This window comes from Molossus molossus, unplaced genomic scaffold (genome assembly GCF_014108415.1).
Source record: "Molossus molossus isolate mMolMol1 unplaced genomic scaffold, mMolMol1.p scaffold_m16_p_11, whole genome shotgun sequence".
In the NCBI taxonomy this organism is placed as follows: domain Eukaryota; kingdom Metazoa; phylum Chordata; class Mammalia; order Chiroptera; family Molossidae; genus Molossus; species Molossus molossus.
In genome coordinates, this window is record NW_023425346.1 from 50,746,457 (window position 1) to 50,772,382 (window position 25,926).

The 25,926-nt window shown below is 37.2% G+C and overlaps 1 protein-coding gene across 1 annotated transcript in view; it reads left to right on the forward strand.

Moving 5' to 3' along the window:
• Nucleotides 1-25,926, forward strand: part of RAPH1 (Ras association (RalGDS/AF-6) and pleckstrin homology domains 1) — a 112,368-nt gene that overhangs the window by 19,319 nt on the left and 67,123 nt on the right. The window contains 1 exon segment of the mRNA XM_036254189.1: nucleotides 23,784-23,903. Coding sequence (XP_036110082.1) covers nucleotides 23,784-23,903 — 120 coding nt within the window.

Sequence of the window (25,926 nt, forward strand, 5' to 3'; positions counted from 1 at the left end):
TACACGTTAGTACTTCTTTTATTTAAACTTGTATCACTGTGCTCGGCTGGTGTGGCTCAGTGGTTGAGCATTGACCCATGCACCAAGAGGTTGCCAGTTTGATTCCTGGTCAGGGCACTTGCCCAGTTTGTGAGCCAAATCCCCAGTGGGGGGCATGTAGGAGGCGGCCAATCAGTGTTCTCTCTCATTGATGTTTCTATCTCTCTCTCCTTTTCCTTTCCTTTCTCTCTCAAATCAATAAAGGGAAAAAAAATTTAAAAAATAAACTTGTATCACTAGCATTTTTCTGTGCATTAAATGCTTTTTGAATAATTTACATCTGTATTATAATCTAGGATGAACATAACACACTCAGATTTACATAGTTCTTCTTGTAAGATATTTAGTTGCTCTCCCCCTCCCCATGATTTTTTTTTTTTATCCTCACCCGAGGACATTTTTTTCATTTTTTGTTCAGATAGAGTGGGAGGGAGAGAGAGAGAGAGAGAAACATCAACGTGAAAGGGACACATCGAGGGGTTGCCACCCACACGACCCAACCAGGGCCGGGGACAAATTGCAACCGAGGTACATGCTCTTAGCGGGAACCGAACCCGGGTCTCTCAGGACCGCAGACCAACGCTCTAACCGCTGAGCCAAACCGGCCAGGGCTGATTTTTTTTTTTTTTTTTTTTTAATATTTGACTTTGATGAGCATACATACTTGTTCACACACACTGCCCATATTTTGAATTTATTTTTAAAATAAATTTGTTTTTAATTTTGAAACATTTTAAACCAAAGTATAAAACTTGATAGACATCTATATACTCGTCACCAGTAGTAATCAGTTATTTACATTTTGCTTCAAATAATTTGTTTAAGGAGAAGTAAGATATAGCAAAAATCCTCCCCCAGGTAACAATTTATGGTGTTCTGGTATTGTTTTAGTGCATTTAATACATTGCATTCATAAAGTTTTTACTTGTCTGTACTTTTGAATTTTATATAAAGGATAAACTATATTTATCGTTCTCTTAAAATTTCTATTTTTTACTCAGTCATATGATTTGACATTATTCATACTCGTTCTTATAGAGCCAGGTCATTCTTTCTAAGAATAAGGCAGTTTTTCCGTTTCCCTTTTGAGGGATAGTTAGATGGTTAGGATGCCGCAGTGAACATCCTTTTACATTTCTCCTGGTGCTTGTCTCTTAAGTGCTTGGACACATAGGTAGAGTTGTGGGATCATAAGATAGGTAATCTTTAAAAGGCTCTCCAAAGTGATGAGTTATATATGTCCCTACCACCAGTGAACATTACTTCACATCCTCCCCAACCTTTGGTTTTATCAGACTTACTATTTTTGCCAACTTGATGGGTATGAAATATTTTTTTTTTTTTATCCTCACCCGAGGACATTTTTTCATTTTTTTGTTCAGACATAGTGGGAGGGAGGGAGAGGGAGAGGGAGAGGGAGGGAGGGAGAGAGACAGAGACAGAGACAGACACATCGACATGAAAGGGACACTTCGAGTGGTTGCCACCCACACGACCCAACCAGGGCCGGGGACAAACTGCAATGGTACATGCCCTTAGTGGAAACTGAATCCGGGTCTCTCTGGACCGCAGGTCGATGCTCTAACCACTGAGAAAACCGGCCAGGGCAATGAGTATGAAATGTATAATATTTTTTTCGTGTTTAGAAATACAGTTATTAGGATAAGGAATATGAGGTTCTGTAGCATATTCAGTGAAACTTTTATCAATGAAAACTGTATTCTTTCAAAAAGTCCATTAAGCCCTGGCCAGTTTGGCTCAGCGGTTAGAGCGTCGGCCTGCGGTCCGGAGAGACCCGGGTTAGGTTCCCGCTAAGGGCACGTACTTTGGTTGCAGTTTGTCCCCTGCCCTGGTTGGTCGTGCGGGTGGCAGCCACTCGATGTGTCCCTTCACGTCGATGTTTCTCTCTCTCTCCCTTCCTCTCTCTCCCTCCCACTCTATCTGTACAAAAAATGGAAAAATATCCTCGGGTGAGGATAAAAAAATAAAAAAGTCCATTAAGAAATGTTTCCAATCACAAGCTAAAGCTTTTAAAGAGTATGCAGTAAAAGCATTGTTTAGTCACAGTATCCTGGCTGTAAGACTGTTTGATATCACAGAATTGCCTAAAATACATTAACTCTTATTTTGTGATATCTGTGTAGATAATATAGATAAACGATTTTCAACTGATGTGCCACAATAATTTTTAAGTCAGAGGCACTGACTTCTTTTCTTAGATTGTCAGATAAAAGAGTGACAACAGCCAACACAACAATAGCCATTTGGTGTGAATGTCCTGTCTTGAACCATAAATATATAGATTATATAATAGAATCGCACCTTATTGATCACATTGCATAATAATGTTGCATCTGATTTGCTAATTCTTGGTACCAGAAACCTATATATACAAGTATAGACACATGATTTTTTTTTTTAAAGCTTATTTGGAGCAAAAGGAATAAGTAATTACTATTATTGTTGTTATTGTAAATCTATCAAAATTATATCTATTTTTTTTTTTGTCATATTGGCAAAAAATATGTTTTTTGGAGTGCCTTAGAATTTTAGTAATTTGTTTATGTGTGCCATAAGGTTAAAAAGGTTGAAAAGCACTAATTTAGATGATGATTTGGCTAATAGAACCAGTGCCTTTTTTTTTTTTTTTTTTTTTATCCTCACCCGAGGACATTTTTCCATTTTTTTGTTCAGGTAGAGTGGAAGAGAGAGAGGAACAGAGAGAGAGAGAGAAACATCGATGTGAAAGAAACACATCGAGTGGCTGCCACCCGCACAACCGACCAGGGCCGGGGACAAACTGCAACCGAGGTACGCGCCCTTAGCGGGAACCGAACCCGGGTCTCTCAGGACCGCAGGCCGACGCTCTAACCGCTGAGCCAAACCGGCCAGGGCAGAACCAGTGCCTTGATTTTACTTACTATGAGCTGTTTTAGGAAACATATTTAATTTTTTGTAAACATGTATAGTCAAGTAAAAATATAATATCCAGTTACATACTTTTTTCATTTTATCAGTGGCATTTTGACAAATGTTTATGGTGTAACAGTAGAAATTATTTACTCTGGGAATGGTGAATGCATGCATCATCCTTATAAAATTTGTCTTCTTTTAAAGAACTGCCACCCCCAACCAGTGTATGTGTGTGTGTAATGAAAAAAGTCTTTACATTTAAAATATCTTAACATGTAGGCACATTCATTTTAAAAGTAAAGAGTAGCCCTGGCCGGTTTGGCTCAGCAGTTAGTGTTGAGACCCGGGTTCGGTTACCGCTAAGGGCATGTGCGTACCTCGGTTGCAGTTTGTCCCTGGCCCCGGTTGGTGTCATGTGGGTGGCAACCACTCAATGTGTCTCTCTCCCTCCTGCTCTATCTTGAAGATAAATGCAAAAATGTCCTCAGGTGAGGTTAAAAAAAAAAAAAAAAAAGCAAAGAGTATAGCCCAGCCCGTGTGGCTCAGTGGTTGAGCATCGACCCATGCACCAAGAGGTTCGCCAGTTCAGTTCCCATTCAGGGCACATGCCCAGGGTGTAGGCCAAATTCCCAGGTGATCTGCTTGACTCATTACAGGCAATACCTGGTTCATGCAGGAGGCGGCCAATTGATGTTCTCTCTCATTGATGTTTCTATCTCTCCCTCTCCCTCTCCCTCTAAAATCAATAAAGAAAATAAATGAAAGTAAAGAGTATAGCCCTGGCTGGGTGGCTCGGTTGGAGAATCATCCCGTACACCAAAAAAGGTTATGGGTTTGATTCCCAGTCAGGGCACATACTAGGTTGTGGTTTGATCCCTAATCCAGGTGTGTATGGGAGGCAACTGATCAATGTTTCTCTCTTTTCTTTTCTCTCTCAAATTAGTAAAACATATCTTCAGGTGAAGGTTAAAAACTAAATAAATAAATATAAGTATAAAGATTCAAAAGTTTTCTCCTGTTTGAGATTTTAATAAAACTGCCTGAGGACAGGGACTGTGTCTACTTTTAAACAGCTATATTCCCTGTGATTATCAGTCTAGTGCTGGACTTGTGGTAATATCTCATTGAGTATTTGTTGAATGAACACTGCTATTTCTTGTTAAGAAGTAGTAATCTCTTTTTTTTTAATTGATTTTTTAGAGAGAGTGGAAGGGAGAGAGAGAAGGAAATAGAAACATTGATGAAAGAGAGCATTGATGGGCCACCTCCTGCATGCCCCTCACTGGGGATTGGGCCCACAACTTGGGCATGTGCCCTTCCAGGAATCAAACTGGCGACCTCTTGGTGCATGGGTCAATGCTCAACCTCTGAGCCACACTGGCCGGGCAAGATGTAGTAATTTTAAGTGAAAAATAACTAATTTTTTGTGCAAATAACCATAGAGTTCATTCTGTTTAAACCTAGAAATCTGGTCTTTCTGGTCTTGAAGCATTCGGGTAACAGCAATCCTAAGGTGTTATTTTTCTTATAAAGAAACTCAACTCTAGCTCTATTTTTAACCAGAAAGGAAAGCTAACTTTTTAACCTGAGAATTCATGTGGAGCCCCTTCACATGATTTAGTTGTAGTTTACCTGTGGGTGTCCTCTCCATGATTTCTGACTTTACTTGTATATGGTCTGATCTCTCTCGGCTCCTGTGTCTTTTGCCCCAATCCTTGTAGGCATAAAGCTCTTTCCTTTGTGAGACAATATAGTGATTTTATTGACAATTTGAGGTTTACAAGGAACAAATCACATGATGCATATATCCTTTTGCTATCTTACAGCCTCTACACCACATCTGTGGCTTCTTTCCCCAGTCAGTGCTTCAGACCTGCCACCCCCTTTTTGTCCTGTTCAGCTTTCTCAGAAGTTTAGTCTAGTCCGCCACTTTCAGTGTATTTTTTGACAAGGAGTAGCATTATCTATTGCTGTGTAATGGATCACCCCAGAACATAGTGGTTGAAGACAGCAGCAGTCATTAGATTAGCATTTTGAATAGTTCTGGAGATTGACCTAGTTTAGATGGTTCTCACTAGGAGTGACTCTTGCATTTGCAGTCCCAGGTTTCAAGCCTTCTACTCACTCACTCCACCTGCTCTAATCACCATTATCACCGTCCTATTGCTTCACTAATGTTTTGAATCTTATCTCCTTTCTTTGTATTCAAAATATATGATAGCAATATAAAACAATGGTAGTCTGCACTAGAGTACTAAATAGTGCAATATGACAGTGAAAAACTGATACAAGAACATATGTGTTGCAGGCGTTAGAGTCGTTTCATGGAGAAAGTGGGACTTAAATTGAATCTTGAAGTAGAATTTAGATTTGTTTTGCATTGCTGGAAAACTACTCAAGTTAAAACTACTAAATCATTTGTAATCATTTAAACATATCTTAGATATGTTCAAAATGGATGATTTTGCTCTAAAATGTAGAGATTAAATGCAAGAGATCTTTCTTTTTCATACTGTTTTTTCTGTTTTGCTTATCAGTTTTATACAAGGTTTAACAAAGCCAAAGGCATTCCTCCCTATGACAGTCTCTGAAAGAATACTGTAGCAGTATAACATTTATTTCTATGCTACAATTACTAATCTGATTTTAAGTTAATCTTCTAATGCTGTTTAAACTCTAAGTTTTCATCAACTACCCACTGAAATAGAGAAGCAAAAAAAACACCAGTAAGAGCTGGGCCACAATGAAAATAGGAAGCCTTCAGTAGGTCTTACCTATGTACCACACACTGGACTGGGTCTTTTATGTATATTATTTTCATTTACTCTTCACCATGACCATATGAGGTGATTTTTACAAATGAGAAAACAAGTTTAGGGGATTTAAAAGGGCTAGTACACGTTCATGGAGCTATTCAGTGTTTGAATCAAGTAGTCTAGTAGCTAGCCCTAGCTCTTAATCAAATGAAGAATTTGGGAATGGAAAGGACACCATGTCTGTCAATTTAGCCATCTGTAGAATGACAAATTGCAACCAGAATGTCTTCTTTTTATCATTTGTGATATGAAGCCAGTCATGTGAACCTTTTAGCTATGATCAAAAACAGAGTACCAAACTTAACAGTGCCTGATGATTAGTTCTGGCCAATGTGGTGAATCACTGATATATTTTTTTTATTCCTCACCCAGAGATATTTTTCTACTTATTATCAGATTGAGTGGGAGAGAGGGGGAGAGGGAGGGAGACAGACAGAAACACCGGTGTGATAGAGCCACATTGACTGGTTGCCTCCCGCATGACCTGACCAGCGTCAGGGACAAACCGCAACTGAGATAACATGCCCTTGACCGGAATCGAACCCGAGACTCATTGATCTGCAGTCCTATGCTCCAGCCTCTGAGCAAAACTGGCCAGGGCAATCACTGATATTTTGAAAAACCCCTTCTCTTTTGCTCCAACATACTGTCTAATCAAAACTTATGATTAGGCATTATTAATGGCTTAAAGTTATAGGGAGTTTTACTAAAGTTATTAGTTTTTATGTATTTTAACTTGTTTTTAATTATTGCTTTAAAAATTTTTGCTTAGAGAGGGAGGAAGGGGGGGAGAGGGAGAGAGAAAGAGAGAGAAAATATTGATGTGAGTAAGATACATCTATCAGCTGTCTCCCTTACATACCCCCACTGGGGATTGAACCTGAAACCTAGGTATGTGCCCTGACTAGGAATCAAATCCACAACCACACCAGCAAGGGCAAAAAAATTAGTTTTTAATTAGATTTTTAATTTTTATGTACATTTGATTGAGAGGTTAATAAAAAAGCAAATAACCTACAATGTTTTCAGTCTTTCCTCTTTCTGAGACTCTCTGAACTTCAGTTTCCTCATTATAATAAGATGGAGGTAATGTCACCCATTACCTGCTTTTTCCAAACTAGAACAATGTACCCCCAGTCCCATCAGGGTATGTCTGTACATTGCACAGAGGGTTGGGGGTTAGAAAGGGATTGGGAATGCAAAACCACAGAATAAATGTTATCATTATTCTGAAGCACTAAATTTACTTGATGATATTTTTAAAATACTTTTTCTACTTTAGCACATAGAGCAGGATGTGAATTTTTTAAAAAAATATGTTTTTGTTGATTTTAGAGAGAGAGGAAGAGATAGAAACATCAATGAGAGAGAAACGTCGATTGGCTGTCTCCTGTTAGGTATGTGCCTGGACTGGAAATCGAACTGGTGACCTCGTGAATGCATGGGATCACGCTCAACCAACTGAGCTACACCAGCCAGGCTAATGTGAATTTTTAAGATAAGATAGTTGAATTCAAAATAAATTTTAGGTGTGCAGTAAGCCCACCCTAGGGATATGGTTCATTCTCTCACTGGTAGCCACCTTTCATGTTTCCTAGAATCTATGTTTTGTTGTATAAGAAGTCAAATTTAATTCTTTCTTGTAACCATGGCTATTTTTACTATTCAGACAAATGAATGGACTCTGATAGGTAAAACAAACAAACAAAACAGAAAACCCTAGAAGTATTAAATCAATTAGCAAAGCATCCTAAACAAGTTAGAGACTCCTGCTGAGACTTCATTTGAACTAAGACAAGACCATAGATACATGTGGTTGGGAGTTTGGACTGAGGAGTTAGAAAAACCAGCTAGCTCTCTAAGCCTCTCCCTCCTCTTAAGCAGTTTGTCTAAAGAGTAGATGGCAGCAGGTACTTATCCTCTGGAATTAAGATTGGAGAGAGAAAAGTTATAAATTGGGAGCAATTTAGAGTGAACTTTAGACAATAGAACTTTAGACAAGAATGGGTTAGAAGTGGTGGGGTTGGGGGGTAGACATTTTGATTCAATCTTTTTTTGCAGATTAAGAAAATGAGTTCTAAGGAGTTAAATAATTTAACCAGGAGTTCTAGCTAGTTAGGGACAAAAGAAGAATTTTCAGCCTCCTGACTTCTTGTTTAGTCCTAGATGGCTTAGGTTAGGAAGATCTTGCAGGCTCTATAGACCTTTTCAGTGGTATAATGAAGGTTCTGTTCTTACTAATTCAAATTTCAGGGATAAAAAGGGAAGATTTACTTACTTGAGTTTTGTTTTTTTTTTGTTAACCAGAATTTGTATTAAAATGTTAGAGGATGTTTAACCATCTATACTTTAAACACCCAACAAACTCATTCTGAATATTTCAGTAACTTGATGGATGCTGTCCTTTTCTAAACTATTCGAAATCAATTCTTACCCATTCAATCTCATCTATTTCCATTTGTGGCTGGTTAATGTCAGGAATAAGAGCCATCTCTGGTTGGTTTTCTGATTTCTGCCAGAATGAAATACTGAGATACACAAAGATGAAGAAAGAACTACCTATTATATGTGGGATTTACTAGTAATGTGACTTTTCCCCAGCTATGAGTTTCTATTTAGAATTCAGGTTAACTCTAAATGTTTTTGTTAGCAAAAACTGTATGAATTTTGGGTTTCATGTGTAGGAATCAGAAGTAACTTCTTTGAGAGATACTGAGTGAAAATTGTTCGGACAGAATGAGGAGAGAGAATCTAAAGAGATGGGGATGTAAAGCAGGTTGCAGAACAGGAATATAGAGTTTTGGAATGAAACCTTGGAGAGGAGAGAAAGGGAGATGAAGGAAATTGAGAGAAGAGATATATTGTGATGTATTGATAAACTTTTCCTTATAGTTTGCTTTTTGTTGTTCTTTTTAAATGGTGTTCAGCTTATTTTATTTTTTCTTTATTGATTTTAGAGAGGAAGGGGCGGGGGAGAGGGAGAGAGAGAGAGAACATTGATTGGCTGCCTCCTGCATGCCCCCGACTGGGGATTGATCCCACAACCTGGGCATGTGCCCTGACCGGGAATGCAACCAGCGACCTCTTGGTGCTTGGGTCTATGCTCAACCACTGAGCCACACCTGTGGGGCTGCTTTTTGTTTTGTTTTGTTTTTTAATTAATTTACTTTTGTTACAGATGTTTCTCTTTTTTACCCCATTGACGCCCTCCTCCTGATCCCACCCAACTTCCTTATACTTTGAATTTGAATATATTCTTTGCTTAAAACTAGTTTCAGTTAGGTTTCTGTCACCTTACTAATACTCATTTATTACTTTTTACAAGAGAGTCATATTATAACACAGCTATTGAATCATATCCTTAGAAACATATAACCTTATAGAAATATAAAAATATTCTGCTGCAACTAAAGTGCGTTGTAGAATTTTTTGGTTTTTCTAAACTATTCCTCTGATGATAGGGAAATTAATTTTAGAAGTGTTGGTTCTTTTAAATTAGTACTTTACTGAGAAACCAAAAAAAAATTAGCCTCTTTTTTTTTTTTTTTAAGAAATATACTTTTAGCTTTGAGTCATCTTAAATTAAATGTCTTCTTAAATTTTGAGTCATCTTAAAGTAGAAATTCAGATGGAAAAGCAGTATGCTTATTTGTTAGTTGTTCTGGGGTGAAAACGAGGACTATAAGTCTCTCTCAGAAGCCTATGACTGAGTTGGGTGTGGAGGGTGATAAGGCAAGTGCACAAATAACACCACATAATACAAAGCTGATTAGCTATAAATGCCATAGAGAAGTACAAAGTTCATGGGCCTCTCAGAGGAAGTAGTATCTAACTTTCTTGTGTTTAACTAGCCCAGTACTTAAATTTTTTTTTTTTTTTTTTTTAAATTGAAATATAATGCAGTACATAACATTCACTGTTTTAAAGTGTAAAATTCAGTGGGTTTTAATATATTCACAAAGTTGTGGAACTTCACCACTATCTAATTCCAGAATAAACTTTAAAAAATTTGAATGTTTGCCCTGGCCAGTTTGGCTCAACGGTTAGAGCATCAGCCTGCGGTCCCGAGAGTCCTGGGTTCGGTTCCCGCTAAGGGCGCGTACCTTGGTTGCAGTTTGCCCCCGGCCCTGGTCGGTTGTGCGGGTGGCAGCCACTCGATGTGTCCCTTTCACATCGATGTTTCTCTCTCTCTCTCTCTCTCTCTCTCTCTCTCTCTCTCCCTCCTCCCTCCCTCCCTCTCTACCTGAACAAAAAACGTCCTCGGGTGAGGATTAAAAAAAAAAAAAAAAAGCCCTGGCCGGTTTGGCTCAGCGGTTAGAGCGTCAGCCTGCGGTCCACAGAGACCCGGGTTCGGTTCCCGCTAAGGGCATGTACCTTGGCTGCAGTTTGTCGCCGGCCCTGGTTGGGTCGTGTGGGTGGTGGCCACTCGATGTGTTCCTTTCACATCGATGTTTCTCTCTCTTCCTCTCTCTCCTTCCCGCTCTGAGTAAAAAATGGAAAAATGTCCTCGGGTGAGGATAAAAAAAAAAATTGAATGTTTTTTTTTATTTTTTTTTTATTATTATTTTTTTAATCCTCACCCGAGGATATTTTTCCATTTTTTTGTACAGATAGAGTGGGAGGGAGAGAGAGGAAGGGAGAGAGAGAGAGAGAGAAACATCGACGTGAAGGGACACATCGAGTGGCTGCCACCCGCACGACCAACCAGGGCCGGGGACAAACTGCAACCGAAGTACGTGCCCTTAGCGGGAACCGAACCCGGGTCTCTCCGGACCGCAGGCCGACACTCTAACCGCTGAGCCAAACTGGCCAGGGCAAAAAATTGAATGTTTTTTAGCTGAGGTTTACCCTCTAGTTCTTAGGCTCTCCCTCTTGTTTACATCTGTCTACCAATGGTCTGTATATATTGGCCACTCGAAACCAGAAGGCATTTAAATTTGCTACCAGGCTTTAAGATAGTTTTTGTTTGTTTGTTTTTTAAGTTTCCTTAACCTGGAAGCAAATGCCAAAATTACCTTCTGGGTGTTTATGTGGGTAATACTGGCTGCTGTCCTGCTGAGCATCCTTTCTTTTCATTTCTTTTCCTTTTCGGACACTACCATGTGACTCCTTCAAGAATGGTCTCCACCTCTCTTGCAGCCTTTTGTAAGATATGACTTCTCATTGCCCTCAAGAGGTCTTCCTTAGAATAAAATCCAAATTCCTTTTATTGGTTTATAAATCCTCGCATGATCTGGCTCTCTTTTCCCATCAGACTAATCTTTCTGTTCCATGACACACTCAACTTGTATCCTCTACCTGGAATGTTCTTCTCTCTGATTTTTGCACGTCTGATTCCTTCTCATCATTCATATCTCACTTTAAGTATTGCTACTCAGGCCTTTCTGTTTATAGAATATAAAGCAGCTACTTGGTCACTTTTCACACAATCTTCATTCAATTATCACTACACTTGACATGGGTCTGATTTATTTTTGTTTAAAATGTTTCTCCCTTGTTTGGCACATAGTATATGCTTAATAGATATTTATTGAATAAATGCTGAGTAAAAATGCTTGCTTTGAGCTATGGCTCCTGCTCTGGTTCATCTGGCTATATGATTCTACCATTTTCTTCTAAAAATTGACCAAAATCTCTGGTCTTTTCATCCCTTTACCATCTTCATCTATCACTGCCTTTATGAGTTTATTCTCTTTTGTAATTGTTTCCTGTCATTTCAGTGGGATGTTATTGAAGAAGAGAAATGTAATCTATCACTCTTTTGACAGGTTGAAATGTGCACTCAGGTTGAAAACATGAACAAAGGCCAAGTTAAGAAAACAGGACTTGTTTTTTGAGAATACTAATTAGTTTAGGTTCATTGAAGTGTAGAAAATAAGTTTGAAAATTTAGGTGGTCATATCAGAGAGGATCTGAAATCATTTGATGAAGAGTTTATACTTAATTCAGAATGTCATGGGGAACACTTGTGGGTGTTTGAATAGAATCATGACACGAAAAGAGCTTTTAAGGAAGATTAGTCTGACCATGATGGATTAAAGATGAGAGTCTCTTAGGAAGTTGCTAGAATAATCTGAGGATACTGTAATGTGGGTCTGAACCAAAATAGTAGTTATCAAAATGAAAAGGAAAGTAAGGAGTCAGAAAAATAGTTGAGGTTCCTGGTGCTAAAACTGATAAATTGCTCTATAGTAAGTACAGTTTAGCCACATGACTTATACTGAGATGAATCGGTTGATTGTATGGGGGCTGTACTGAATGTATCATCTATCAGTGATATGTTATAAATGCCTTTCCTAGGATTTTTACATTTATAAGATAGATGAAACAGAAAACAGACATCTCAGCTTTGTTGGCTGGGGGATATTTGGTCAATTCTGGCACTTTCCATCTCTGGATGTTGGCAAGAAGTCAATATGTTATGAATAATGCAGGGTACAAGTGTTTCACTATTTAGCTCCCTTTGTTCTCACATTTAGTAACAAAATTTTAAAAATCAGCACTTTTAAAAACCCATCATGGAGTCTATATTTAACTTAATTTGATTAAATACTAATCTTTGATTTAGAAATGAATTCTGATTTCTTCCTGACCTACTTGTGATATTAACTAACTTTTAAAAATAAAATTTTTTTCACCTGAAGGTTAGAAATGATTTTGCCTCTGTGAAAGAATTATCTGATGAGTAATTTTCTAAGGTGTTAAGCTTTTATTTGCATTAGGTAAAACTAATTTTATGATGACCAAAATAAGTTAAAAATGTTAATTGAGTAAGCCAGGCAAATGCAATTTAGGAAAGGTAATACATGCATACATAATAAAACTAAGTGTTGGAGAAACATACCATATTTTTCAGGGTTCTTAGGTTAAACTGCATTGTTTTATTTGGTAAAATGTTTTTCAGCCTATATGGTTTTTTCCTTATAGTTCTGAATTTTTAACTTATCTATTAGTTGACATACTCTTGTTTTCCTAACTAAACTACAACTTCCTGAGGGCAGAGACTATTCTTTTTTTTTACTTTCTTTATCTCCCCTTTCTTCCTTCCTTTTTCTTAATTTTATTTTGATATAATTTCAAACTTATAGAAAAGTTGTAAGAAGGGTATAAACAATAATTCCCATACTGTATTCACTTTACCTAGATTCACCTATTGTTTACATCTTGCCTACTTATCATTCTTCTCTCCCTGTATACATATTTGCACGCACACACACATACACACCAACATACCAACATACATGCATACCCACATTTTTTTCTGAGCCATTTGAGAATAAGTTACAGACATTGTGCCCTTTAAGACTAAATTCTTTAGTGTACGTTTTCCAAGAGCAAAGATATTCCATTACATATCTGCAGTGGTATTATCAAAATCAGGAAGTGTAACATTGATATAATACTATGATCTAATCTACAATCCATACTCACCTTTTTTCAGTTGTCCCAATATTGTCTTGTATATACTTACATATTTTCTCTGGTTCAGGATCAACCTTTGCATTTAGTTGTCCTGTCCCTTAGGTGCCCTTTAATCTGGAACATATCCTCAGCCTGCCTTTGTGTTCTTGACCATCACATTTTTTAATAGTATAGGCCAGTTATTTTATAAATGTTTCTTATGATTAGATGTAGGCAATGCATTTTTGTCAGGAATGCCCCAAAATGATAACGTCTTCTCAGTGTTATCATTACAGGAAGCATACAATGTTGGCTTGCCCCAGTATTGGTGATGTTAACTTTGACCGCTTGGTTAAGACAGTGTCCCCCCATTATTTCAGGGGGAGATATTTTGAGAATATATAAATAGCCTCATCAGATTTTCACCCACTAATTTTAGCATATTGACGATTCTTGCCTGAATCAGTTGTTACTATAATGGTTGCAAACTGCTGATCATTTCATCTATGTTAATTTGTTAGCATTATACTGTAAGGAGGAGCTTTCTTCCTCATTTATTTATATCAGTATGAATTCATGGGTGCTTGTTTTATTCAATGGGTTATAGTTTGTTTATATCATAATTTATTTTGATGCTTAAATAGGCTCCTGGGACCTCCTTCAGCCTGGCTCCTATATCGTTAAGACATGTCTCCATCTTCACTGAGCACTTTCTGGCATAAGAAGATGTTCTAGGGGCTTATCTTGATTTTTTTCCCCACCCCAGCCCTGAAATCAGTACTCCAACAATCTGTTACTTTTTGGGTAGAATATGTATTTAGGAACCAAAAACTGGGCACCAGCTATGCTAATTGCTACTAGAGTAGCAATTGCTATGAGGCCCTTTCAGTAGACACACCTACAAATACACATATGTCTGTTTTTATTTCTACCCTTCCTTTTACCTCTGTTTGAAACCTTGAGTTTATATTGATGATTCAAAATTCAGTTCAAATGGCTTCTATGCCAGAGGCTATAAGTTGCCTGGTACCCCTCCCCCCAAGTCTGAGGTACCCTGAGGAGCTAGATTTCCTGCCATGCATTTGGCTATCTTGTAAGGGAATAGGGCAAAAGTGAAGAAAAACAGTAGTTGTCTGCCTCCCTAATGAGGCTTTCAAGAATTTCAAGACCGTTTCTCCTACCAAAGAGAGCCAAGTCCTAGCATGCACAATATCCACTGCTTCCAAAGGTAACTACATATTTAGGTAGTGTAGCAGGAAATGTCTCAAGTGTGAAGCAGAATGAGCAAGATGAACATCTTTGGAAGTAGTAATGGAAGCCCCATTTCTACAGGTACAGTGACCATATTAATATTAGTTCCCTGGGGCTGCTATAACAAATCACCACACACTGGGTGGCTAAAACAAAACAAAACAAAACAAATTTATTGTCTCACGTTTTTGAAATGAACTTGGAATATAAACAAAGGAGTTTTAGGATTATTCTTTGTTGTTGTTGTTTTGTTTATTGTTCTTTTTTAGTTGCTCAGTGATTTCAGATTATGGTTTATGATGTACTGTGTAATAAGTAATGATAAAATTGATCATTAGACCTTCTTATTTATAGGAATTGTTAGGAGTATTTTTGTAAAGCATTGAACTAAGATTGTTTTTTCCACTTTTTTTGGGGGGGGGGGTACGTGCCCCTAAGTGGAAACCGAACCTGGGACACTCTGGTCCGTAGCCCGACGCTCCAGCCGCTGAGCCCAACCGGCCCGGGCTATTTTTTCCACTTTATTTTTTTTTTGTTTTTGTTTTTATCCTCACCCGAGGATATTTTTTCCATTTTTTTTTTTTTTTTTGTACAGATAGAGTGGGAGGGAGAGAGAGGAAGGGAGAGAGAGAGAGAAACATCGATGTGAAGGGACACATCGAGTGGCTGCCACCCGCACGACCAACCAGGGCCGGGGACAAACTGCAATCGAAGTACGTGCCCTTAGCGGGAACCGAACCCGGGTCTCTCCGGACCGCAGGCCGACGCTCTAACCGCTGAGCCAAACTGGCCAGGGCTATTTTTTCCACTTTAGATGAGGAGTTCCTTTTGGGGTTTAGTAGCTCAAGTATATCCATTGTTATGAAAATCCAGTGTAAATAAAAGAATGAATATGGTTCATTCTGTAAAAAGAATGCCTTTACTAAGGGATGCATTTGTGTGCCTGATAAATAAAACATTAAATTTAACAAAATTGCCTTTGATTTGATTTATAGCTCTTAGGCATCATAACTTCTGTAAACTGTTAAACTTTCTTACTTGTTTTTGTGTGTCCTCATTTACTCTTTAGTTACCTCACAATTAATGTACACGATAATGATAATGAAAAGAATATGTTAGTTACATCCTGGGGTTGTCAAAAACAGATATAAAGGGGAAGCCATAAGGGTGTGAATCATCTCCACTAGTATTTCTATTTCCCTTTGGTAAGAAGGGCTTCACCATGGCTAGCCCAAGAACAGTACATCTCTTTATTTATTAAGGAGGTGCAGTTCCATGTGGAAACTTGACAAAACTTAGCTCATTCCCAGAGAACCAGGACATGCAAGTTCCCTCATGGCCAATTTACTGTGCTTGCTCCTGCAAAGCCTTTGAATAACATAGCACATTTCTTCTTCCGTCCCTTTCAATGCTTAAAAGATCATGGCTCCCTTTAAATTTGCTTCATGTACAGGCCTACAAAAGGAAGGAACTTTGTTCTTAGATAGTTTGTTAATCAAGATACTTCTATGTTTAATCCCTCACAGTTAGGATTAATATTCTTTGAAGTCATGAAAGGTATTTTTTGCTTCCTTTGTATCTTACATATTACTCAGTATAATGCTGTTTGTAGGCAAAGTATTTTAAAGTGTTAGACCCTAAGTGGAACTTGGACGTTTTCAGTTGAGGGCCACTAACCTACAGAGAAAACTTCATAATGTATATACGAAAAGCCATTTTTGACTTTTTTTTTTAACTTCTCTGCTTTATAAATTAATGACAAAACCTATAAAATGATGATTATTTAAGAATAGGCACACAGTGGAAGAGGATCGTCAAAAAAAGAACCTTGGTTTATGCATAGAACATAGATGTATTAAAAAAAGAAATGTACCAAAGATGGAAAATTTAAAATTTTAGGAAAATTCAGTTTATTCTCACACACATTATGTGTCAAACTAAGCTACCTATGTAAAATGTAATAGCTGTAAGGAATCAGGGGCGCCGCCGAATAAAACAGAGAAGAGACTGGAGAGCCAATCAGCCGAATAAACAGGGATCAGGCTTTATTGGGTACAGTCCGGGCGGGTTCACAGACTCCGGGGGGTCGAGTCCTAGAAGCCGCACTCAATGTAGGGGCTTGTGTCTTTTATATTTGCCTGTTGTAGCTGGCATTTGTCCCTTAGGGTTTGGCCCTGCGGGGGCTATGCATGGAGACTATGGAATGTGAATCGATAAGAGCAAGATGGGAGTTAATCTACAAGCTCGAGGCAGGCCGTTCAGGGTGGGAGACAAGGCTGAGCAAGCGAGACAATGGTCAAGCACTTGGCCTGGCGCCAGTCCCCAGGCCATCGGACAATAGCTATATAAATGAATGAATAATAAACTAAAATTTTACATAATTATTTATTTGATTGCTGGGTGAAGAATTTACTGAACTAAATAGTGTAAGAATTCAAAAGGAAAAGAATTTGCATGCTTGTATTTTAAAAACAAAACAAAAACCATTTAGCAGTGTCTTAAAAGAATATTCAACAAATTAGCCCTGGCCAGTTTGGCTAAGTAGTTAGAGCATCGGCCCATGGACCAGAGAGTCCCAGGTTCAGTTCCTGCTATGGGCGTGTACCTTGGTTGCAGTTTGTCCCTGGCCTCTTGGGGTCGTGTGGGTGGCGACCACTTGATGTGTCTCTCTCACATCGATGTTTCTCTCTCTCTCTCTCTCTCTCTCTCCCCCCCCTCTCCCTCCCACTCTAGCTGAAGATAAATGAAAAAAAAAAAATTCAACAAATTAAAAGGTAAAACCTGAGGAAAATATTGCCATATACACAACCTGGTTAATATCTCTTGAGTCTATAAAGAGCTCATGTAAATTCAATTGGTTTATTATTATTATTTTTTTTAATTCTCACCCGAGGACATTTTTCCACATTTTGTTCAGATAGAGTGGATGGGGGAGAGAGAGAGAGAGAGAGAAACATCAGTGTGAAAGAGACACATCAAGTGGCTGCCATCCGCACGACCCAACCAGGGCCGGGGACAAACTGCAACCTAGGTATGTGCCCTTAGCGGGAACCGAACCCCGGTCTCTCTGGACCGCAGGCCGACTCTCTGACTGCTGAGCCAAACCGGCCAGGGCTCAATTGGTTTATTAAATTCCCAGTTTCCAGTTGCTCAGTTTCCAAATGATACCATTTAATTCACAGCAGGTCCTGTGTTGTAGGTCAAGAGACCTACATACCTATTTATGGCCTTTCATCCCCCGCAAGTCACTTCATTTTACATTATGTTGTCCATTTCTCTCCTTTTCCTTTTCCTTCTCTGCTCTGACTTCCTCTCTCTTCTTTTTGATGTCCTCTTCCTCTTTTTGTGCCTTACTAAATTTAACAGAGGTTTTTTTCTTTACTGTTTCTTTTGTCTGATTTAGATTTCCTTCCTCTTGCTTTTATTTTGTAAGAGTTTTACCTTGCACAGTCAGGGACACTCCTTGAACCTGGAAGTCTTCATAGCCCCCCCCCCCCTTCTCTAGTGCCTGGTTTTTTTTAGAATTATTTATTGGATTAGAGCAGCATAGGAGGTGTTTAAAACATTTTTTGTGTGTGTGCGTTTGTGTGTGATAGAGCTACTGAAACATAATTGGATGTAAAGAACTAAAATCTATTTCTAAATGAATAATTCTGAGAATCATGAAACTATGGTAATGGAGGAAGAGTAATTGGGGTATGTTAATTAGGGGATCCTAATGCTGCCTGATTTCTTTGTGGTCATAGGGAGAACTCAGTCTAGGTTGTTCTGCCTTTAACCAGATTGTGGTTATGCAAACTCTATTACTTTTGTCTTGCAAGTCCTCCCAGTAATTATAACACAACGCACTACAGCAGTCATCAGACTTTAGTGGGCATAAGAAGTACCTGTGGGAACTTGTTAAAAATGCCCTACTCCCTGGAAATTAGTATTCAGTAGATCTTAGGCAGACCATTTTAAAACTGACTTTAAAAGAGGCACCCCAGCCCTGGCCTGTTTGACTCAGCAGTTAGAGCGTTGGCCTGAGGACCAGATAGTCCCAGGTTCGATTCTGGTCAAGTGCACATACCGCAGCTGCGGTTTGGTCCCTGGCCCTGGATGGGGTTGTGTGGGAGGCAACCAATCGATGTGTGTCTCTCACAGTGATGTTTCTCTCTATATATCTCCCTCCCTCCCACTCTGTCTGAAAATAAAAAATGGAAAAATATTCTGGGGTGAGGATTAAAAATAAAATAAAAAATAAAAGAGGCACCGCAGATAATTTTGATGCAAGTCATCAGCAGACCACAATTAGAAAAACATTTCTGGACAGTGTCATGGCCAAACTCTTAGGTATAGCTTATAATTTTACCTCTACCTTCTTTCTGGCCCCATTTTCCATAGGTCTACACCATAAATTCCTGCAGAGGTGCTTACATTTCATAGGCTTTTGGTGATTTATAACACCATGGACCCAAGCCCATCCACACACTGCAGTAGAAGGCACTGGTAAATCACTGCTGCATTTTTTTTTCTTAATCTTTATCTTTCTTACCTTGAAAATCCTATAATGAGACAGCTCACGCCTTCATAGGATTACCAGGAGTCAGAGCCCACTTATCATTGCATGTAATAACACCACTAGACAACACGTGCTTCAGAAATGTTAATTAACTTAGAGTTCTCAACATGTCTTACTTTCTCACACCTTTATACCCTTGCACATGTTGGTCCCTCTGCCTAACACCTTTCTTCTTTCCTTCTAAAATTGAGTTAAACTCAGTCTGAAGAACAGAGTAGTCCCAGAGATGTGGAAGTAGTGTACAGACTGACAATCCCCAGAAGAGGGGGTGGGGGAGATAAACCACAGAATTTATATGCATGTGCGCATAACCAATGGACATGGACAGCAAAACTGGGGACAGGGCGGGGAGGGAGGGGGAGGAGGGTGTCAGGGGGGGGAACAAAAATAAATAAAAATTGAGTCAAACTACACTCGTACAACATACCTCTATTATAGCACATAACACAACATTTCATCATTGTTGGTTCCTTGTCTGTCCCCTACTAGATTATATATTCCTTAGGACAGAGGCTGTCATGTTCATCTCTGTTCTTCCACATAGTAGATGTATAGTAAATAGTACAATCAAAGCTTCTCTTGCCTCTTTGGAACATTGAGGATGCTAGACTTAGAGAAATGCTGTAGTGGCAGCTCTGCACTTCTCTATTCTGAGAGTTTTTACATGGTTTTAAAGTATAGAGTATTTATTTTTACAAAACAATTATTTTAAAATTATTAAAGGGATAAAAAGTAATAAATAAGGCACCCTAGCTATACATCATGCATTTTTATTGCCAGTCTCTTATGTGCCTTGTGTAAGTTTATTTCCTCTTAGGACTTCAATTACCCTTTTTGTAATTATTTCTACCTAAAATGTACAGTAGCCTTCTAATGGTCTTTTCCGTCTCTACTATTATACTGGCAACCATGTCCTTTGAATGAAATACTATTTCTTCCCCTACCCCTTTCATTTCTATGTTTAAGAATCCGGTTGCCTTCTTGAGGGTGGGAGGGAAACGCTTGGCTCTCAAGTTCTGTATGACCAGGTCCTGCCTTACTCCTTGACTTTTAAATCTCACTCTTAACTTGTTGTTTTATTTGAGTGAATCTCATGACAGTCTCACAAACACAGACTTTCTCTTTTGCTCTTTGTAATTTGCCCTACCTGGGATGGGGATGTATTTATTCAAAATTTTAAACCCTAATCTAAACCCAGCCTTCTTGATAAAGATCATTATTTCATCTCATGGTGAGGAAATTGAATGGCAAACAAAAATATCTTACAAGAGGAAGGTTTTAGGGAAAATATGCTTGAATAATTAACTTAATGGAAAATTTAGTGGGAATAATATTGTTTCATACTAAGGCATACTAAATAGATGGTATCATTATGTGTAGTGGAGCTTACTATATATATTACAAGTTTTAACCTGTAATAATTTAAGCATGATTATTCACTGTTATCTGTGAAATGAAACCAACCATCATATGAGCAATGGTTTCATTCCTCCATTATTTCTATTTTTACTTCATGAGTAAAATACATGTAAATGAGTTTACCATATTAGTTAAGTCATTATTACTATAATTTATTATTTTTCTGTAATAAACACTATCTTGAAATAATATTCAGGCTAACTAAACCTCCTCATTAGCTTAACTCTTCATTTTTTTCCAGTTGAATGTTTACCAGACATCGCTCAGTCTGTCTTCAGAACAGGATCCATACCCTCCCTTCCCAGAACCTGCTCTGAAGAACAGCAGACAGGGCATTGTGGCTGGAGGGGAGAATGGCAAGAGAGGTCAGAGAGGTCCTTAAAGGCTAGGATTACACAGGGACTTGTCAACCTGCTAGCAGTTTTGGATTTTAATCTATATTCAATATGGCTACATCATGGAGGATTAAGTAACCCTTTTCATTTATGCTAGGATACATTCTTTCAAGACATAGATGTAATGGAGCAGGGAATTCGAGTAAAACTTTAATATATCTCCTCAAAGTACTTAATCTAATAGTCACAGAATAATAGTATCTGTTCTGGTATAATTATAGTTTCCTTAGGCCTATTTCCACATCATTAAGGAAAAGCATCATATTAAAGCTATCATCTGTTTAAATCCAAATTATATTAAAAACAAAATTTATAGATTCTCTTTTCTTTTCCTTAATTGTTCTCCCCTTTGTTTAGAGGGACAGTTGACTATTGTATTATTTTATTTTCGTTTTATGCTGTCATCATTTTCAGTAAGGGCCTTATGTTGGTAAAATTCAATAGAATTTAGAAATGTCATTTAATTGGAGATAGGTATTGATTATGTAACAAAAAATGAATCTCCTTACTAGATTTGCTGACTTTAGAGAGTGTGGAGCCTATTAAAAAAAAACGTTTCTGGGGGCTCCTCTTTTGGTGTGTGTAATAAACAGAAATGATGCCGTAGTGGAGATAAGAGCAAAAGGATCAGCATTAGCTTTAAGAGAAAGGAGAGTGCTCTTTTAGAGTGTAGATCCTTAAATGTTGTAGAACCTAAATATTTATTGGAAAAGTCTCTGAATAAATGTATTGTTAACATTTTTATAAAACAACCCAAGTGTAATAGGAATTCAAGAAAGGATAAAATTGGCAAGTTACATAAATGGTAACAGTTAAATATTTGCTAAAATTTTCATTTATTTTATGACTGTGTCATTGCTTTCTATCCATATTTTACTCTACTTGAGTCTATAGCAGTCTAGCTAAAAACAAAATTATTAATGAAAATATTTAAAGAGATTTTTTAAATCCAAATAATTATTGGGTTTGTATAATAATAAACTCACAAAACACAGCAGACTTTGATGTGGAGTCTATAATTCTATTTGGCTTTGTGACCATTTAAAATGTTTATGTTCATTTAGAACCATTTTGTGTTTCTATCATGGGTAGATAAAACTTAGTGAAGAATGATATCAATTGAGATTGATCTGTGGATAATTAAGTAATGAATAAAAATCTTAGAAATAGTATTAACACACCCTGGCCGGTTTGGCTCAGCCATTAGAGCGTTGGCCCTCAGACCAAAGGGTTTCAGGTTTGATTCCCAGTCAAGGGCATGTATCTGGGTTGCAGGTTTGATCCCACACCCCAGTTGGGGTTGGTTGGGGTCATGTAGGAGGCAACCAATCAATGTGTGCCTCTCACATTGATGTTTCTCTCTCTCTCCCTTCCTTCTACTCTATCTAAATATCAATGGTAAAAGATCCCTGGATGAGGATTAAAAAAGAAGAAAAAAAAGAAAAAAATAGTATTAACATAAGTGAATTATAAAAACCAAATCTCTTCAAGAGTCATATTTATGAATTGAAAATTAGTGGGTCCATTTTCATTTGTCAAAGTAGAATGCTCTGATTTATGCAATTAAGAAATTAGAAATGATCAGTTTCTATTAGAGATATTGATTAGCTGCTATCTTTGTTACTAAGCTTAAGAAAAGTATTTCCCTTAAGTGATTAAATGAGACATGGTCTGATTTTTAACATTGTTAGAACTAAGTTCAGTTTGATTTTGCAACATTATTTGACCCTTTCTAAAAATTTTTATATAGTAAAATAAAGTTTAAATTTTAACTTCATGACATCTCATCAATTAATTAGATTCTTTACCTATCTCATAACAACATCTAAGTATCACAGAGGTAATTTTGTTGATAGATGCTTTGGAGGTGTAAGATACATACAAATTCTTATTTGAGATTAAAGATATCTTTAAGTTCTGAGGAATTTTTAAACCAACTGACAGGTTGTATTCCAAAGGTTACTTAGATCCACTAGAACAAAATCTGTTTCAGAAGTGTGAGTCAAGAGTGTGGAATGTACAATGATATGATATTATGTTCCTGGGAAAGTTAATAGGTATTACTCCAAGTTGAAGGAAAAGGATTTGTGATCAGATAAGTTTGGAATATGTAGAATATGTTGTTTTAAGCAAAGCTAAGCTCTACTGAAGATTTCTCAGAGCTATTATTATTGAAATATTTTTTTAAATTAGATTAATCTTATTTAAGGACTTTAAGTGTATGGTTGATCATTGATCTTATTTAGTTTTGTGTAATCTTTTCCTCCCTTCACAAAATAATATTCAAGTTCCATGTCAGATAGCACATTATTTTATTAATGGGAAGAAGGAAAATATATTTTCGTTCAAGGGACTTATACTGAAAAAGTCACCACACATGGGAAATTTTGTATATGAATTTAATTTTAGTTTTTTTTATTTCAATTTTAGCTTCTTGGATTTTTAGGAACTAATGGGGAAGTAAGGTAAAAAAAATGTGAAAGAAAGTGAGAGTAGGATAGGAGTAACTAATTCAACACACTAAACTAGATTAAAATTTTTGTTCGTCTTTTCTCTGATATGCTTGTAGGACTAAGCTTTTGCAAGATACATACTTCTAAAATAAGATAACTTGCTGCATTAAAGTCTTCTGGAATTGTTTCATTGTGGTGTTTGGGATGTTTTAGAATCTATTAGTGGAGAGAACTGTTTTGCTGTCATATCCTCTAATGGGAGTGATCTGCAGTTTTTAAATTATTGCTACTTGTTATTCTGGTCATAATTTGATACAGTTCATTCTTTCACAGTTTTTAAAAATTTGAGACTTAATCCCTTATTTCTACTCATTTGTCAACCCTGTCTACAGTAATGACTTCTAATTTCCTTTTATAATATAATCTCTAGTTTTGAAGTTTTGACTCAAGAGTTGTAATATATATCAGAGCATATACTGTTTAATTTTTCAAGTTTAACTTGTAACTATATATTCTACACAAATGTCTGTTTCAGATGGAGCAGCTATCAGATGAAGAAATCGACCATGGTGCTGAAGAAGACAGTGACAAAGAAGATCAAGATCTGGACAAAATGTTTGGTGCCTGGCTCGGGGAGTTAGACAAACTTACTCAGGTTAGAAATAGTGCTTGAAAAACTGGATGAGGCTTTTAAATCATCACCATCTGCTAAAAGTTACAATATAGTCATAAGGATGTGAAAGTAGGTTACATTTTCAGATACTTCTATAAAAGCAAAATGTCCAAAACATTAAAAAGTGAATAAATAGTAAGTACTATAGGGCAAGATACTGTCTTCTCTGATTATTTGAAGGAGTTTTAAAAAAAATACTTGTGACAGAGGTTCTGTTCATCTACAAGGATTACTTAAAATCTGTTTCATAAATTGAGATTGCTGGCTAAAAAGTTTTAAAGCCTAAAATTTTAAAGTCTAAATTTTAGCAAATCCTATTTTATAACTTAGTGAATTTGAATACATTTTACAACATAAATAATATCTTCACATGCAAATATTTCTATTACATGTTTCCAGAATACTGACAAAATTTCACTTTCAGATGCATTTTAAAACAGTGGAAAAGCCTTTTCATTTGGTTTTATTGTATCTTGGGTTTTTTGTTTTATTATTTTTTTAAAAGAATGGCCTAACTTATCCTCTAAACCAGGTCACTTTTAGAATAAAAGGGTACACTGTTACTACCCTAGTTGATACATTATATTCAATATATAAAGATGGTTATGTTTATTAAAACAACTTTATTGAGATAAATGAATAAAGAAGATAGCATTCTAATTTAATTCCACAATTCTGTCCAGCATTCTTTTTTATTTGAAATCTATTTGATAATTATAGGTGGAAACTAAAGTTTTAAACGACTAATCCCAAATGCTATATGTCTACTGACCCTTACCCTGAATTTCTCTATTGTAAACATCATATTTTCCTATTGTAGAAAGCTTAGAAAAAGTGTCACTTTAAAGGGTAGGGAGCCCTGGCCAGTTTGACTCAGTGGTTTGAGCGTCAGCCTGCTTACTGAAGGGCAAGGGTTTAATCCCGAGGCAAGGGCATGTGCCTGAATTGAGGGTTCCATCCCTAGCCCCAGTTGGGGTGGTGTGGGAGGCCACCAGTCAAGGTGTCTCTCTCACGTCAGTGTTTTTCTTTCCCTTCCACTCTATCTGAAAATCAATGGAAAAATATCCTTGAGTGAGGATTAACAAAAAATGAATACATAAAAGGTGGTGAGGTAACTTAAAAGATTCTACTCTACTCTGAAATGCAGTGTAATTCTAGATTTAGTACAAGCAACTTATCTGGGTTACAGTCTGCCCTTATAAAACTTGAAAAGAACAAGGATATTTTATTATTGTTTAAAGTTGTAGCCACTCTTGCCCTGGCCGGTTTGGCTCAGCGGTTAGAGCGTCGGCCTGCGGCCCAGAGAGACCCGGGTTCGGTTCCCGCTAAGGGCATGTACCTTGGTTGCAGTTTGTCCCCGGCCCTGGTTGGGTCGTGCGGGTGGCAACCACTCGATGTGTCCCTTCACATTGATGTTTCTTTCTCTCTCTCTCTCTCTCTCACTCCCCACTCTATCTGAATAAAAAATGAAAAAATGTCCTCAGGTGAGGATAAAAAAAAATAAAATAAAAAAATAAAGTTGTAGCCACTCTGTTAAGATCTTGAGTCGTACTAATTTCGAGTCCAGAATTGTGCCATATCTTCAGGGTCCCTCATGCCAAGAAGGACACTGTGCTGGATGAAAAACAAATTACTTTGAAGAAAGAGATAACAAAATTATCAGCATCTTTTCTTCCTATTTATCTTACCATACTCATATTCACATACCTAGTTTATTTTATAATGAATTTATGTAAAATGAACTTAGTTGCTATATTTAATATATTTGGAAAGATATTTACTCTGAACTATGACAATCTCAAGTGCCTTAGGTAAGATTATTATCTAAAAATTTAAAAAACTAACCAAAATAATATGAAAACTAATTACTTTTCCTTAAGGCTATTACCTAGAAAAACTTTGGTTTTATTACCTATTCTATAACAATTCACTTAATCATAAAGCTGTATCTTTTTGTATCATTGAAGTGTGAATATAATATGACTTATCAAGCTTTCTTTTTTAA